At 35.7% G+C, this 13,976-nt stretch overlaps 1 protein-coding gene across 5 annotated transcripts in view; it reads left to right on the top strand.

Moving 5' to 3' along the window:
* The window catches only part of LOC144975127 (uncharacterized), a 47,599-nt gene that overhangs the window by 30,019 nt on the left and 3,604 nt on the right, over nucleotides 1–13,976 (top strand). For 2 of the 5 annotated variants that reach the window (XM_078918899.1, XM_078918898.1), the window contains 8 exons: nucleotides 489–665; nucleotides 1,833–2,197; nucleotides 4,260–4,993; nucleotides 6,157–6,286; nucleotides 6,936–7,156; nucleotides 11,366–11,458; nucleotides 12,809–12,924; nucleotides 13,865–13,976. In XM_078918899.1, the coding sequence (XP_078775025.1) occupies nucleotides 489–665; nucleotides 1,833–2,197; nucleotides 4,260–4,993; nucleotides 6,157–6,286; nucleotides 6,936–7,156; nucleotides 11,366–11,458; nucleotides 12,809–12,924; nucleotides 13,865–13,976 (1,948 nt within the window). Of the gene's footprint in view, nucleotides 1–488; nucleotides 666–1,808; nucleotides 2,198–4,259; nucleotides 4,994–6,156; nucleotides 6,287–6,935; nucleotides 7,157–11,365; nucleotides 11,459–12,808; nucleotides 12,925–13,864 lie in introns of all 5 variants that reach the window. The other 3 variants (XM_078918896.1, XM_078918895.1, XM_078918897.1) reach the window with 2 other exon arrangements.

The following is a 13,976-nucleotide window of genomic DNA, read 5'->3' as shown; positions in this document are numbered from 1 at the left end:
AGGGTGGCTTAGTGGAAATATATTACTAATGAAAAGTTGAAAATGGAAAGGCTTTGGGGGGAAACAGTTCAAACAATGGACCTTTTTTGTACAAACCTTCGTCAGCAAAACAATTTTCAAAGGAACATTGAAAACAAAAATTATTTATAATTATTAGCTTAAATGCTGGCTTAGTAACTTTACGGCATTTGTGTGTGTTGAACCTGTGACCTCATGAAGTTGGGGAGAAGTGGCTCTTGATAGACTAGAATTTGAAGCGACTTTTTTTGAGGTTGTGGATAGCTCATACGGTAGAGTCACAATCTCCCCAGCCAGGCAGAGTTGTCGTACCAGTAAGGTTGTGGGTTTGAGCCACCATTGCCGCCACGACGTTTCTATTCTATGTTGTCTTCTGGAACTTTCCTTTTCACTTCATTTCTTGTTATTATCAACATAAGTGCCTGTTCCACTCGCTTTTCTGAATTAAAATGATTTGTGTTTTACCACAGAGTCCCCCAACCCCTAAGAAAACCAAAAAGACCAAGAAGGCTGAAAAGACGACGTCCCCCACGAAGCCCACCGCTCAGAAAAAAAGCCTTATGGGCTTGGATGTCTTAGAGGAACATACCAAGGAAACACTCAAGGCCTCTGAACGGAAACAGAGGGAAAGCATTTACAATTTCCAGGTCTGAAGCACCATCGTTACAAAGTCATCAGTATTCTTCCTCATCACCATTATTATTGTTTTTAACTTCATCATCAGTTACGTGAGATTGATGGATGCAGTTGATCCAGTCTTTCTTCTTTTTATTTCTCTTTAGAAATTTTTTTACCCTTCTATGAGACTTTCTGTTTTTATCCTGGAGGTAAACAACTTTTTCATTCCCATGCATTGGTTGGGATCATGTATGCTGTAAGCTATTTTTTTTTTTCAATTATGTTTTTTATTTTCATAAAATCGTCATTATCATCATCATCATTAGTATCATCATCATCATTTCTCATTCTTATTATTCTCATCAACATCCTTATTCACACTCTTATATGTGTTGATGATAAACAATAATGATAATCAATGATACATGCGTTAGTTTATTATCATGGAATAATTGTACAGAGCTTGTCAAAATAGACTAACACAAACTATTTCAACTTTTCTATAACAAGAAAAATTTTCTCCCATCAGTACAAAAAAAAAGTTGTAATAGATTTTTTATATTGTTATAATTTTGGTATAGTGGTCTTTGCTGTAGAGTAAAAGCAGTATTGAAGGGTGATGGTAAAAACTTGCACCGAAGCGAATGGGGCTCTACGGGCGATTCCAACATTTTGAATCTGAATCTGATTGTTACTCGAAGTCGACTCAATTCTGAGTATTTGTATTCGAGGACGGAGAGAGAGTTGTTGAGTGTGACAGCCTTTGTTGTTGTTTAGGCTGAAGAATTTTGATAATCTTTCGTTTGAATGTTTCTAAATCTGTTGTGTTCACACATGATTCGGGAAGAGCGTTCCAGTCTTTGATAGTGCAGGGTGCAAATGAATATAGGAAGGTGCATGTCAAAAAATAAGAAAAGAAGTCAATGTATTATGGATTAAACTGAAATATTTTTTTCATGTGTTATTACTGGTAGCAAACTTGGGACTGCTTTAGTCCCAATTTCAGATTAACAAAACAACATCATAAGGCCATATGTTTGAAAAAAAAAAAAAAAATTTCCCTCTCAATTTCAACATATATATGTTAGTGTTAGCATAATGACTAGCCCTGTATGAAATATAAAAAAATTGTGTAAGTTACTCTTATTTAATCTTGACCCAAATTTTAAAAGTGTATCTATTCACTCTCTAATCAGGATGAAGAAGAAGAGCTACCTTTGAGTCTCAAGGTTCGAATCCCAAAGGCCGGTGCCTACCAACCAGATCCCACCGCAGGTGCTGTTACTGATTCTGCAAGTAATCGCGAGAAAGAAAACAGAGAAGTTAAAGTTAAAAAAGAATTGAAAAGGGGAGGAGGAGCCGGAGCAGGAGGGAGCAGTAAGAAGAAACAGGAACCAGCTGCCAAGAAGGCAAAGGTTGAAATCAAAGAGGAGGAGGAGCAGGCGGAGGAAGTCAAAGAGGAGAAAAAGACAAAATCCGAGGAAAGCTCAGATCTCAGTTCTCCTATGAAAGAAGTGCCTCAGTGTCTGAAATTTAAGCTCTCAAATGGGAAAATGGTTAGGTGAGTCACTGCTATGAGAAAATCCTGGGATGGAACTGAAGTGTACTTATATTGAAAAAAAAATCTTTTAGAATAGAGCTTTTATATAGCGCAATATCCACTAAACGTGCTCAAAGCGCTTTACAAAGAGTCCCTGGAAACAAGGATAAGTGCTGTTTTATCAAGAATTGTTAATAATACCGGTCGAATTGAGACCTCTATGTAATACTGTTCATTGTGATGGTTAAGGAGTATTTTTTAGAGATTAAATTAGTTCAGTGAAATAAAATAGAAATAGAAAGGGATTATTTTCATCATCACCGTATATCAATGCTCAGACTTTCTGCAACTATATTTTGGTGACAGTTTGGTTAATTATTAGTACAATACTGTGACATTTATGTATAAACGCTTTTTGAAATAATCTGTGACCGATGACAAACTGAAATTTGTTTTTCTATCATTTTTGCAATTGTTGAAGACAGTTAAGGAAAATTGCTCTTTAATTATTTCTATATTTATGAAAACATAATGATAATGATCTTTTCCGTCGATTTGAGTTTAATATAGGTTAAAAACGTTTTTTAAAAAAAAAGGTATCAAAGTTAGTTTTTTTTTTCGTATTTTATTTATTTTTTTTTTCCTCTTTTTTTTTCTTTTGACCTATTGAAATGGTTTTCTTTTCCTTTTAACCCTCTCGTGTTCAGATTCTTTTTGGGGGAGTAGATAATGAGTTCCCTATATGGCCATGTCAATCATGTAGATATCCGTTGATGATATAAGCCTACTCTTTGATATCTGTAGTCGCCTTTTCGTTTTCTACGGTCACTCATGGTTAAACTCCGCCCAGAAACGATTTCATAGGTCCGTCCATCACCAAATATCAAAGTTTTGTTCTTGTGAGTTCTTAAGTTTTTTGACCGAAGAACGATTGGCTACTGAGCATCTTGACCCTTCAATGATTGGTCGTTCTGGCAGCTCACGTGTCAACAGCCGTCAACAATGAATTGAATCATCGTTGAGGTTGCGTCACAATCGCACCGTTGATGAATAAATTACCCAGGCATGGTTGATAGGTAAAAAAGCCAAATTATGTTCTCGTTACATTTGAAACAAACAAAGTATATCACTGATCTCGTCTCATAAATAAAAAAGTTGCTAAAAAAAGCTAAAATAAACAAAAGCAATTTTAAAAATCAAATTTATTCGTAAAACAGTTGGTTTTCAACCGATTTTTATGAACAAAGACCAATGTACTTCTTTTTTCAAGCTGATTTCAGCAATGTGACTTTCAAATTCCTCAGAATTATATTTTTTACTTTTAGATTTTAGCTTTTAGGCCTACTGAATAAGGTGTTATATTCCTTGCATAACAATAGCATAATACATCGACGGGGAGAAGCGTCTTTGTTTCGACCAGCTGGATAGATAGCCTGTGATTGGTCGAAGACTTTGAGACGCTTGATTCACAATTCTACACGAATTGACCCTGGCGGTCTATCAAAGAGGTGTAACAAATTTATTTACCGACTATTTTTCTTGGTGCTAAAATTACAAAGTAATAATTTCACATCAGAAAAAATAACTCTGAAGTTCCTATCTCTTTATTACAATAGAATTGATACCTCGAATGACAAAATCGACCCACACATAGGGAGTTTAAATATCATAATATTTTAAAGTTTGCAATAATTGTCTTCAAAGTCATTTTTCATCACCAAAGTCATAATTTTTTACTGATTTTTACCAAACAAAGTGCCATGTCAATGATTTTCACCCGCAAATAAAATAGGATCCAAATCGCAATTTTTGAAACATATTTTCTTTTCTGCCCATGAATATTTGGCCGTTGTCGGTTTTTGTCGGGTTGAATCTTAAAGAGTTAATCTACATTCATTAATTGATATGGGAGATTTGTTTCAGATCCTGTGTAATTATAAAACTATTTTTCCTTTCTTTTGCATTTTCAGGAAATCAAATTCATCATGTAGATGCTATTCTTTTCTCTTTATGTATTCTACCATTGTTGAACTTTGAGCAGCATTTTAAAAACAAATTTTAAAAATAATTCTTACTTTTTCAGTACGGACAGAAAATCCAAACCAAAGAAAATGAGGAAGAAAGAATTTTTACTTCTTGGGGAAGACGTTAAAAAGGAGGAACCAAAAGAAGTAGGAAAAATAAAGAAAAAGAATTCGCTGTCTTCAGAAAAGGAAGAAAAAGAAGTTAGAACTACAAAAAGTAAAAATAAAGAACCCGTTGATAAAAAATCACTATCTTCACCATCATCGTCGTCTTCATCAAAAAATAAAAAATCCGACACGTCTTCATCAAAAGACAAACAATCTTCCCAAAAAGAATCTAAGAAAAAGAAGTTAAAAATTTCTGCATCAGAAAAAAAGAAAAATTCATCATCGTCTGCATCAGAAAAAAAGAAAAATTCATCATCATCTGCATCAGAAAAAAAGAAAAATTTATCGTCTGCATCAGAAAAAAAGAAAAATTCATCGTCGTCATCGAAATCACAATCATCGTCCTCGTCATCGCGTGTGAAAGAAAAATCCTCAGAACGAAAGAGTAGTGGTGTCGGTGTGTCAGGAGATAGTGGAAGTGTTAATAAAGACAAAAATAACATTGATAAGGTGATAAAAGATAACAAAGACAGTGATAGCGATAGTGAAAGTGGCCGAAATCTGGTGGTGGATATGAACCCCAAGAAGACACCGAGGAGTCAGAAGACATCCTCCACCACAAAACCAGCTTCCTTGAAGATGAGACTCCCACCGGGTAGTCAGGAAAGTGACTCACTTGTTGGGGGTAAGTGTGGAAAATAGATATAAAAAGATTATTTTTAAAAAAATTGAGCTTTTATATTGTTCTATATCCACTGAACTATGAATTTATATAGCTCCTTGTTCCAATCATATTGCTCTCTGGCCATTTACTTCAACACATCGTATTATCTAAAAAAAATTTAAAATTAAAAATTAAAAAAAAAGAGCTTTTATATTCGGCAATATCCACTAAACATGCTCAAAGCGCTTTACAAGGGGTCCCAGGCCAACAGCAACATTTATCATGTAGGACGTGACATGACGCCTGTTAGACAATATTATTACATTTTTTTCCGGACAGAGACATCGCTGATAACGGCCAGGTACTCATTTTACACCTGAGTACGGTGAGAGAATGTGAGTAAAGAGCCTTCTCCAAGGACTCAACTATGCACCGAGGGAAGGCTCGAACCCAGGACCTTCCGATCTGAAAGCAAGTGTCATACAATTAGACCACATAGCCTCACAGATAGATATAAAACAACTATGAAGCAGACCTGCCTAGTACTATAAAAAATTCATAGAAATACGAATTTTTGGCTCCAGCTACAGAACAACTTTCACTTCTTTGACTCAATAATTCTTGTTGAAAAGGAAAGTTTAGTTCCTTAGAACCTGTATTCAGGCCTTTGGAGCATTTTTTGGATAATGTTAAGGACAAACTATTTATTTCTAAAGCTATTTAAAATGACTTTTTATTTTTTCCTTTGGAAACTACACATTTTTGGAATTTTAAGTTGGCAGCTCTGTATAACCAGCTCAATCTCATCGATCCACTTGCTCTTCGCTAATGAGAGAAAAAAACATCCTAAAAGTAAAGTTTGCTTATGTGATTTTGCTTTTTTGGCTCCAATTGTATGGGATTCTTTACAACGGTAGAACAGACAATGTGAAAGTCTGTCACGTCTTTAAACGGCATCTTAAAATCAATCTTTTACATTCTGCTTTTCATGATTATCTGTGAACTTTGAACTATATTTTTTTTTTCTTTTATGTTGTTTTTAAAAATTTTATAAAATTTTTGTTTTAAATGACTTCATAAGAAATGTGTTTGAAATTTGATGAAATTAGGTAAACAGCTGAGAACCTTAATGAATGAAACTGGGCTTTCTTTTCTCTATGACTTTTTCTCAATTTCATTTTCAGACAAGAGTGAGATGAGCGAGCGACTGGGACTGGACACGATTCATGGAGGACTCAATGGCAGCATCAGCGACATCCTTACAGCCAGTGGGTACGGCACTGAAACAGCTTTTAGGGTAGACAGCGATGGCAGGTACGGTTCTTGGGATTATTATTTTTTTTTTTTATAAAATAAAATTATACCTTTGCTATTTTCAGCCAAAGGTCAGCGTTTGGTTTTATTTACTTTTTGTTTTTCAATTTTTCATAATTTATTTACTTATATTTTTTGTTTGTTCTTTTTTTATTTTGAGCTTTTTAAGATACAGAGTAAGGGGCTATATAACAAGCATATTCTTCTTCTTCTTCCTTCTTTTTCTTCTTCTTCTTCTTCTTCTTCTTCTTCTTCTTCTTCTTCTTCTTCTTCTTCTTCTTCTTCTTCTTCTTCTTCTTCTTCTTCTTCTTCTTCTTCTTCTTCTTCTTCTTCTTCTTCTTTTTATTATTATTATTATTATTATTATTATTATTATTATTATTACGCCATGTAAAAGTTGAAATTAAAGAGAAAAAAAAAAGAAAAGAATTATGGTTGAATATAATTGTGATATTATCAATCAGGTTATAATGGATAGTTCTCTTCCTGTATTTCCTGTTCTTGTCATTGCACATTTTCATACCAAATTAATTCATTGAAATACCATTGATTTACAATACAAGAAGAGAAAGTATCCATTATTTCAGTTTTGTAAATTTCTAAATCATCTGGATTGCTACATGATTTCCTTGTGTGATTGTAATGGTAGATATTCAAACCTTATTCTCTCCAGTGGGATGCGCGATGCCATCGCTGGTATGTTGACCATGAGTCGAATGGGCCAGGGAGGAGGTGGCGGCGGCAGAGGCGATGGTGAAGGAGGATTGTTTACAGCCAAAGGTGACCAGGACTCAGGGGCGCGTTCGCAACTCTCTGCTGCAGAAGAGGAGAAGCAGCTCATGGCTGACTGCTATCAGGACGAAGAGTTTGGTGAGATTTTCCATTCCTATTAAGTTGGGAGTAATAGGTGCTGATCGGTGATTAACTCGCTCAACCCTAACACCGACTATATCCATAGTTTACCCGGGTTACCTTTACCCCATGCCTATTAATAGACCTGTAAATTCTCAGTCAATTCGTCAAATTCAATTATTTTAAAGAAGGAAAGAAAGAATTGAATAAAGAAAGAATTCATGAATCATAGTCGAATTACCGTAAAGTTAATTAGGAATGTTCGACAGCGCTGCGCATAGCTCATGGGCCATCTGTATTAACGATGGATATATTGCCAAGGCTAAGCGACGCTTTTTAGAATTACTGTATCTGCACACAGCCTTCGTGAAATTATTTTTTCACTTTCCAAACCTGTCGTGATCCCAATGGTAGCCAATTTTAACTGAGCCGCTGAGCGATAAATTTCACTGCTTCGTCTAAGCCAAAATTGACCACATTTACCTGGAGGGAAGTAAAACAGGGTGTCCAGGGAAGTCGGAAAGTTGGAAATTGGTCGGAAATTTCATATTTGGTCGGACATGTTGGAAATAATGAGATTGAGGGTGAAATTTCCTGTAAAATGAGAAAAACGAGGAATTTCTTGCTTAAAATGAGATATCAAAAATGAATGAAGGACAACTGCTGTGCACAAAATTTTATTATTTTACTACTACAACTGCCACCACATCATCATCCCTGGCACCACCACTCACAAATGCAACCACCACCACATCATCATCCCCATCACCACCACTACCACATCCCATACCATCACTACAACTACCACGTCATCATACCCACCACCACAACTACTCCAACCACCACCACATCACCATGCCTACCACCAATGCCACCACTGCTAGAACAACCACCACATCACTATCCCTATCACTACCACTATTACTACAACCACTATACCATCATCATTCCTACCACCACCACCACTTCACTACTACAACTGGGTGGGGATCCTGACCTCCCATAGCGGGCAGGGAGGTACATACTATGTCTTCTATCCCCCTATGTTTGTTTTCCAATCCAGCATGCTTTCTGTCTTTGTCTTGGAATGAGATTACTTGGTTTTGTCCTGGCCCTGGCCAGATACCTTGGCTGGGAGGGAAACAGTCAAATGTATAGTTAGTTTTGGGAGATGATATTTTTTTCCTTGTAAATCTCTCTGTTATGTACTCTATTGTGTTTTATTTATGTATTATATATGATTTGTTAACATTTGAGTGTATTCCTCTTAGTGGGGACCTGTGCTTGGGTCTGGATGAGACTTTTAGGTGATCTCTATTTAAGTACACTGATAGTGTGCTCTTGGAATCTACATCTGTTCCCTTTCGAACCAATTCCCCTTTGTCTGCCTTATTCTTGGATGCTTTAATTGTAATTCTTGAACTTTTTACTATCCCATTTTTTCCCTTTTTACTGGCGCTGATATGACCTCAATGTGTTGCAAGCGCCGTAAAACCCTTAAAAACAAAAAAAAAAACAATCACTACTACAACTACCATCACATCATCATCCCTACCAACAATTCATAAGAGTATTTTTAAAAAGTGAAAATGGGGGTGGGTGGTGGCTCTTAACATTGTATAAATATAATCACATGGTACCATTCTCTAAGAAGATAAGATTTTATATGTTGCTGTCAGTTTTTAAACTTTTGAAATTTCTCCGAATGTTGTCAAAAAATTTCTAGATTATAGTCGCATGGATGAGTCATGATCTGTGCGCTGAGAAATTTCCTCCTTTTTGTGACCAGTCATTTTCACCTCTGCTCTTACTCTAAAATATGGATTGTATTGAGGTGGTAAAACCTATTTTAAGTAGGATTGTCTTTATAAGCGTATAGAACACTGGGTATGGCAAGAATTGATAAAATACTTGGTAGGAAATTTCACTTCTAGGTAGGAAATTTTAAGGTTGGATTTCCCTGGACACCCTGTAAAAGTATGAAAAAGAAAAATTCAAACACCTTCAAATCGAAAGTTAAATGATTGCAACAAGCACATCTCGATTGCCTCATATTGTAAACAAACTGGTTGACCATTTCTAGTTTCTTCACTGATTGGGTACCTAATTATAAGGAACAAAGAGACTTGATGTGTAGTGGAACTGAGAGACTTGATGTGTAGTGGAACTAAGAGACTTGATATGTGGTGGAACTGAGAAACTTGATGTGTGGTGGAACTGAGAAACTTGATGTGTGGTGGAACTGAGACTTGATGTGTAGTGGAACTGAGAGACTTGATGTGTGGTGGAACTGAGAAACTTGATGTGTGGTGGAACTGAGAAACTTGATGTGTGGTGGAACTGAGGGACTTGGTGTGAAGTGGAACTGAGAGACTTGATGTGTGGTGGAACTGAGGGACTTGGTGTGAAGTGGAACTGAGAGACTTGATGTGTAGTGGAACTGAGGGACGATGTGAAGTGGAACTGAGAGACTTGATGTGAAGTGGAACTGAGAGACTTGATGTGTGGTGGAACTGAGACTTGATGTGTGGTGGAACTGAGAGACTTGATGTGTGGTGGAACTGAGAAACTTGATGTGTAGTGGAACTGAGAGACTTGGTGTGAAGTGGAACTGAGAGATTTGATGTGTGGTGGAACTGAGGGACTTGGTGTGAAGTAGAACTGAGAGACTTGATGTGTGGTGGAACTGAGGGACTTGGTGTGAAGTGGACTGAGAGACTTGATGTGTGGTGGAACAAATAGGTGCAATTTTCCACTCTCCAGAAGTTAGCTAGAGTATCAGTGATAGTTTATCGTCTCAATTGCTCTAAAAGTCAGGGTCGGTGCAGTGAAATTGGGACTTAAAGCCAATCGTTCAAAATTTTCCTCCTTTTTCACTTTTGCCACTATCAGCAATGATTTAATTCTTCTTCTTCTTCATATAAAACAGCTGATTTAGTTTCAGTGCATATTACTGTCGATGTTGCAAACTCATAAGAAAAGGAATAAGTGTAGTACTTTACACTTGTTACAGGAATCAATCTGGGTCTTTGAATTTTGTTCATGAAATACTTTTGTTAAATTTCATTACAAATGCAGAAATCTTTATTATCCCAGTTTATCTCAGTTAAAAAGAAACAAATTTGTAATCCTGATTTTTAAAATCGAAATCTTGATTTTAAAAAAAATTTGTCTTCCAATTCTTTAGGTGTTTTCAACGGCATTATGGATCTGTATTTCTGCATTTTAGTCATAAATAAGATTGTTTAAACGAATAATCAACGATTATTCTCTATAATGTTAATGTTGGATTATTCATTCTGCCACATCATTTTGTTGTTGTTGTTGTTATTGTTGCAATCAATCCAAGAAAATAACTGAAAGAAACTTGTAATTTGTGACAGTCACAATTTGATTATTGTTCTTATTGACAATGATATTTAACCTGATAAAAATAGTACATCGATGCTCAGTGGATCAAACCTCTGAAGTCCCGATTTTCACGATTGGCGAATCAAAACTCTGAAGTCTCATCTACATACGAGCTTTGTGCACCATGTTTATTTAATTTTGGACGGATTAGAGGTCTGATCTGCCCAAAATTAAATAAAACACGGTGCGCAAAGCTTGTATGTAGACATCGGAGTTTTGATCTGCCGATAGTGAAAATCTGGATTCAGAAGTTTGATCTGCCGGCCATCGATATGCAAAAGCTTGGAGCAGTTGTCACCGACATAGAAATTCAGCAGTAGGTATGAAAATATATATGAATTAATTAATTGGTCAGGTAAAAATCAAATTGCTTGTATATCTTAAAGTTAATAAATAAATGAATCATGAAAATGTGCGGCTATGTGGTCTTCTGGTATGACACTCGCTTTCGGATCGGAAGGTCCTGGGTTTGAGCCTCGTGCTCGGCGCATATTTGAATCCTTGGAAAAGGCTCTTTACTCACATTCTCTCACCATACTCAGGTGTAAAATGAGTACCTGGCCGTTACCAGCGTTGTCTTTGTCCGTCAAATTTTAATATCGCCTAACAGGCGTCATGTTCTGTCCTACATGTTAAATGTTGCTGTTGACCAGGGACCCCTTGTAAAGCGCTTTGAGCACATTTAGTGGATATTGTGCTATATAAAGCTCATTTTTTAAAAAAATCTAATTTCCACCGTATTGTTGTATGAAGAGGTAATAAATGATTTCTGTCATGGAAACTTTTATAAATAATCTAATTTCCACACTTTTCCAGTATACCCGTCTTTTGAGTTGTCTGACGAGGAGGACAGTGGCTCATCTCCCACCAAGAAAACTCAAGGCAAAGATGATAACTGGAATCCGAAAGGTTAGTCAGTTAACTCACTGGCTGCCAACGTTTTCAAAATTGCAAAGTCGTTGACTGCCGAGGTTTTCAGAATTGCAAAGCCGTTGACTGCCGAGGTTTTCAGAATTGCAAAGCCGTTGACTGCTGAGGTTTTCAGAATTGCAAAGCCGTTGACTGCTGAGGTTTTCAGAATTGCAAAGCCGTTGACTGCCAAGGTTTTCAGAATTGCAAAGCCGTTGACTGCTGAGGTTTTCAGAATTGCAAACTCGTTGACTGCTGAGGTTTAGCATGTTTTTAAAAAAATTCAGCATGTTCACAATTTTAATGATAATAAAACAGATTTAAAAACTAACAAATAAACTTGATTGTGTTGTTCTTTCAAATGATACCATTTGTATTGTTGCATTTTAATTCTGGATTACACAGTAATAATTTGAAAAGGAGGCAATTTTATGACCCATTCCCCCCCCCCCCCCCACCCCAAAAAAAATTGAATTGGAGTTAACACCTCCTTAGACCATTGTTCTAACTAAAAACTGGAAAAATTAATGTTCTTTTAACAGAAAACAATCACCAACATAATCAGAATAATAACTGAAACAAAAATAAGTAGTTTCATATTGTTTTTCACTCGTAAATTACAAATATTTGTTTTCATTTCTCCATTATGTTGGAAAACTAAAAGAAAAAATACCAGGTTATTTATTACTTTAGCCTGCTAGAAAGAATGTCAACATTAAAAAGTCTACTGTATCTAAGAATCATTTTTATAGAATTTTACAATTTTTTGTTCCTTTACATTATTCGGAAATGAGGATTATACCCAGGTAAGTAATAATATATATTTGAGAGATGTGGAGAGTACGTTTTATTAAAACTATTTGTCTGTTTGTTTTACATTTACATTATCAACATTGGATAATCTTCTTCCTTCATTTTCTTTCTATTATCGTGACATGCGGTTGAAGAATTCGATGACATCATTTCTTTAATTTTATACAATTACACTCAGACGTATGTAACCCACCTGGCAGGCCAACATTATTTGTGTCACTCTCGTTGTTCTTTTGTGTTACAATATTTTTACTAGTATTTTGATCTGTATTCTTTGGATTTTCTGGGCATAGTTGAGTCCTTGGAAAAGGCTCTTTACTCACATTCTCTCACCATACTCGGGTGTAAAATGAGTACCTGGCCGTTAACAGTGTTGTCTCTGTCCGAAAAAAACTGTAATATCGCCTAACAGGCATCATGTCCCGTCCTATGTGTTAAGTGTTGCTGTTGTCCAGGGATCCCTTGTACAGCACTTTGAGCATGTTTAGTGGATATTGCACTATATAAAAGCTCATTTATTCTATTATTTCATTGCAGCTCGAGTGACTTCGGGTCTTGTGAAAACAGATAGAGACCACAGAGAAGGGGTACAGAAAAAATCCATGGCCGAAAATCTGGCAGTCACAGCAGCAAAGTTGTCAGAAAAGCCACTGGTAAGTTTTCCTTATCCAAATCCGTGCTCATGATTTGAGTAATGTATTAATGATACATACATGCCGAGTACCCTGATAAAATCGGATTTACTCCGATTTTTTTTCTCCTTTTTGAGTACCCCGCTGTCATATGGAACACTCCCAATTTTTTTCCATCCATCATGTCTTGACCAAATTTTTTTTTTTTAATTTAAAAATTGCGAAACTGATTTTTTATGTTGGTTAGTGCAACTTTTTAAAATTTGTCTTACTAGGTAATACTCATTAAGGGATGCTGGGAAACTTTCATAAAAGTATCAGATATTATAGTGAAAATGAAAGTCTTTTAAATAAAATTTAGGTTTACCCGTATTTATTTAGTTTGACTCCTATTTTTTATCAGCATCAATTGGCAGGTATGATAATATAATAAAAGGATTTATTTAGCAACTTATTCCAACGAAATTGTTCTCGGACACTTTACATCAACATATTGCCAAGTTTAGTTAGAAGGAAAGATTTTTATCAACAATGAGTTCTTGTCATAAATGATTAACTCTTTGGACATCTTCGGGAAATATCAAAGCTTAATTTCACTTCTAAATATTTTTTACAGCTAGTCAAGTTGAAAAAGTATGAAATTTGAAAAAAAGTTGCTTGTTACCTTTCCCATACATCTGACCATAACTTCATGAAAAATCACCCGATTAACTTCAAGTAACGATTAAAATGCTCTGGTGAGCATATGTTCAGAAAATGCAAAATAATTGCAAATCCAAAATTTCCATCTTCTGACTGATTATGTCACACAACACAATTTGATAATAAAAGGGGGTGATGATGACGTTTGTTGTTGTTTATGATGAGGATGATGATATTGATATTCATCATCATGAGTAATATGAACTGAAGTTTGTTATGTCAACCACTAAAACCCTAAAATATTTTACTGCCTGAACAGAAGGACAAAAAGAATCTCAAGAAATCTCAGAAGGTCAAGGCGACAGAGGTTGTCAAAGACTTTGAAGTACAGCCGTTGCCGGGACCCTCTTCCACTTTAGAGGATGAACCAG

The sequence above is a fragment of the Berghia stephanieae genome, chromosome 6 (genome assembly GCF_034508935.2).
Source record: "Berghia stephanieae isolate SIO BIC M18660-M18661 chromosome 6, UCSD_Bste_1.3, whole genome shotgun sequence".
Taxonomy (NCBI): domain Eukaryota; kingdom Metazoa; phylum Mollusca; class Gastropoda; order Nudibranchia; family Aeolidiidae; genus Berghia; species Berghia stephanieae.
The sequence above is the reverse complement of the archived record's forward strand: the minus strand, read 5'-3'. Positions and strand labels throughout refer to the sequence as shown.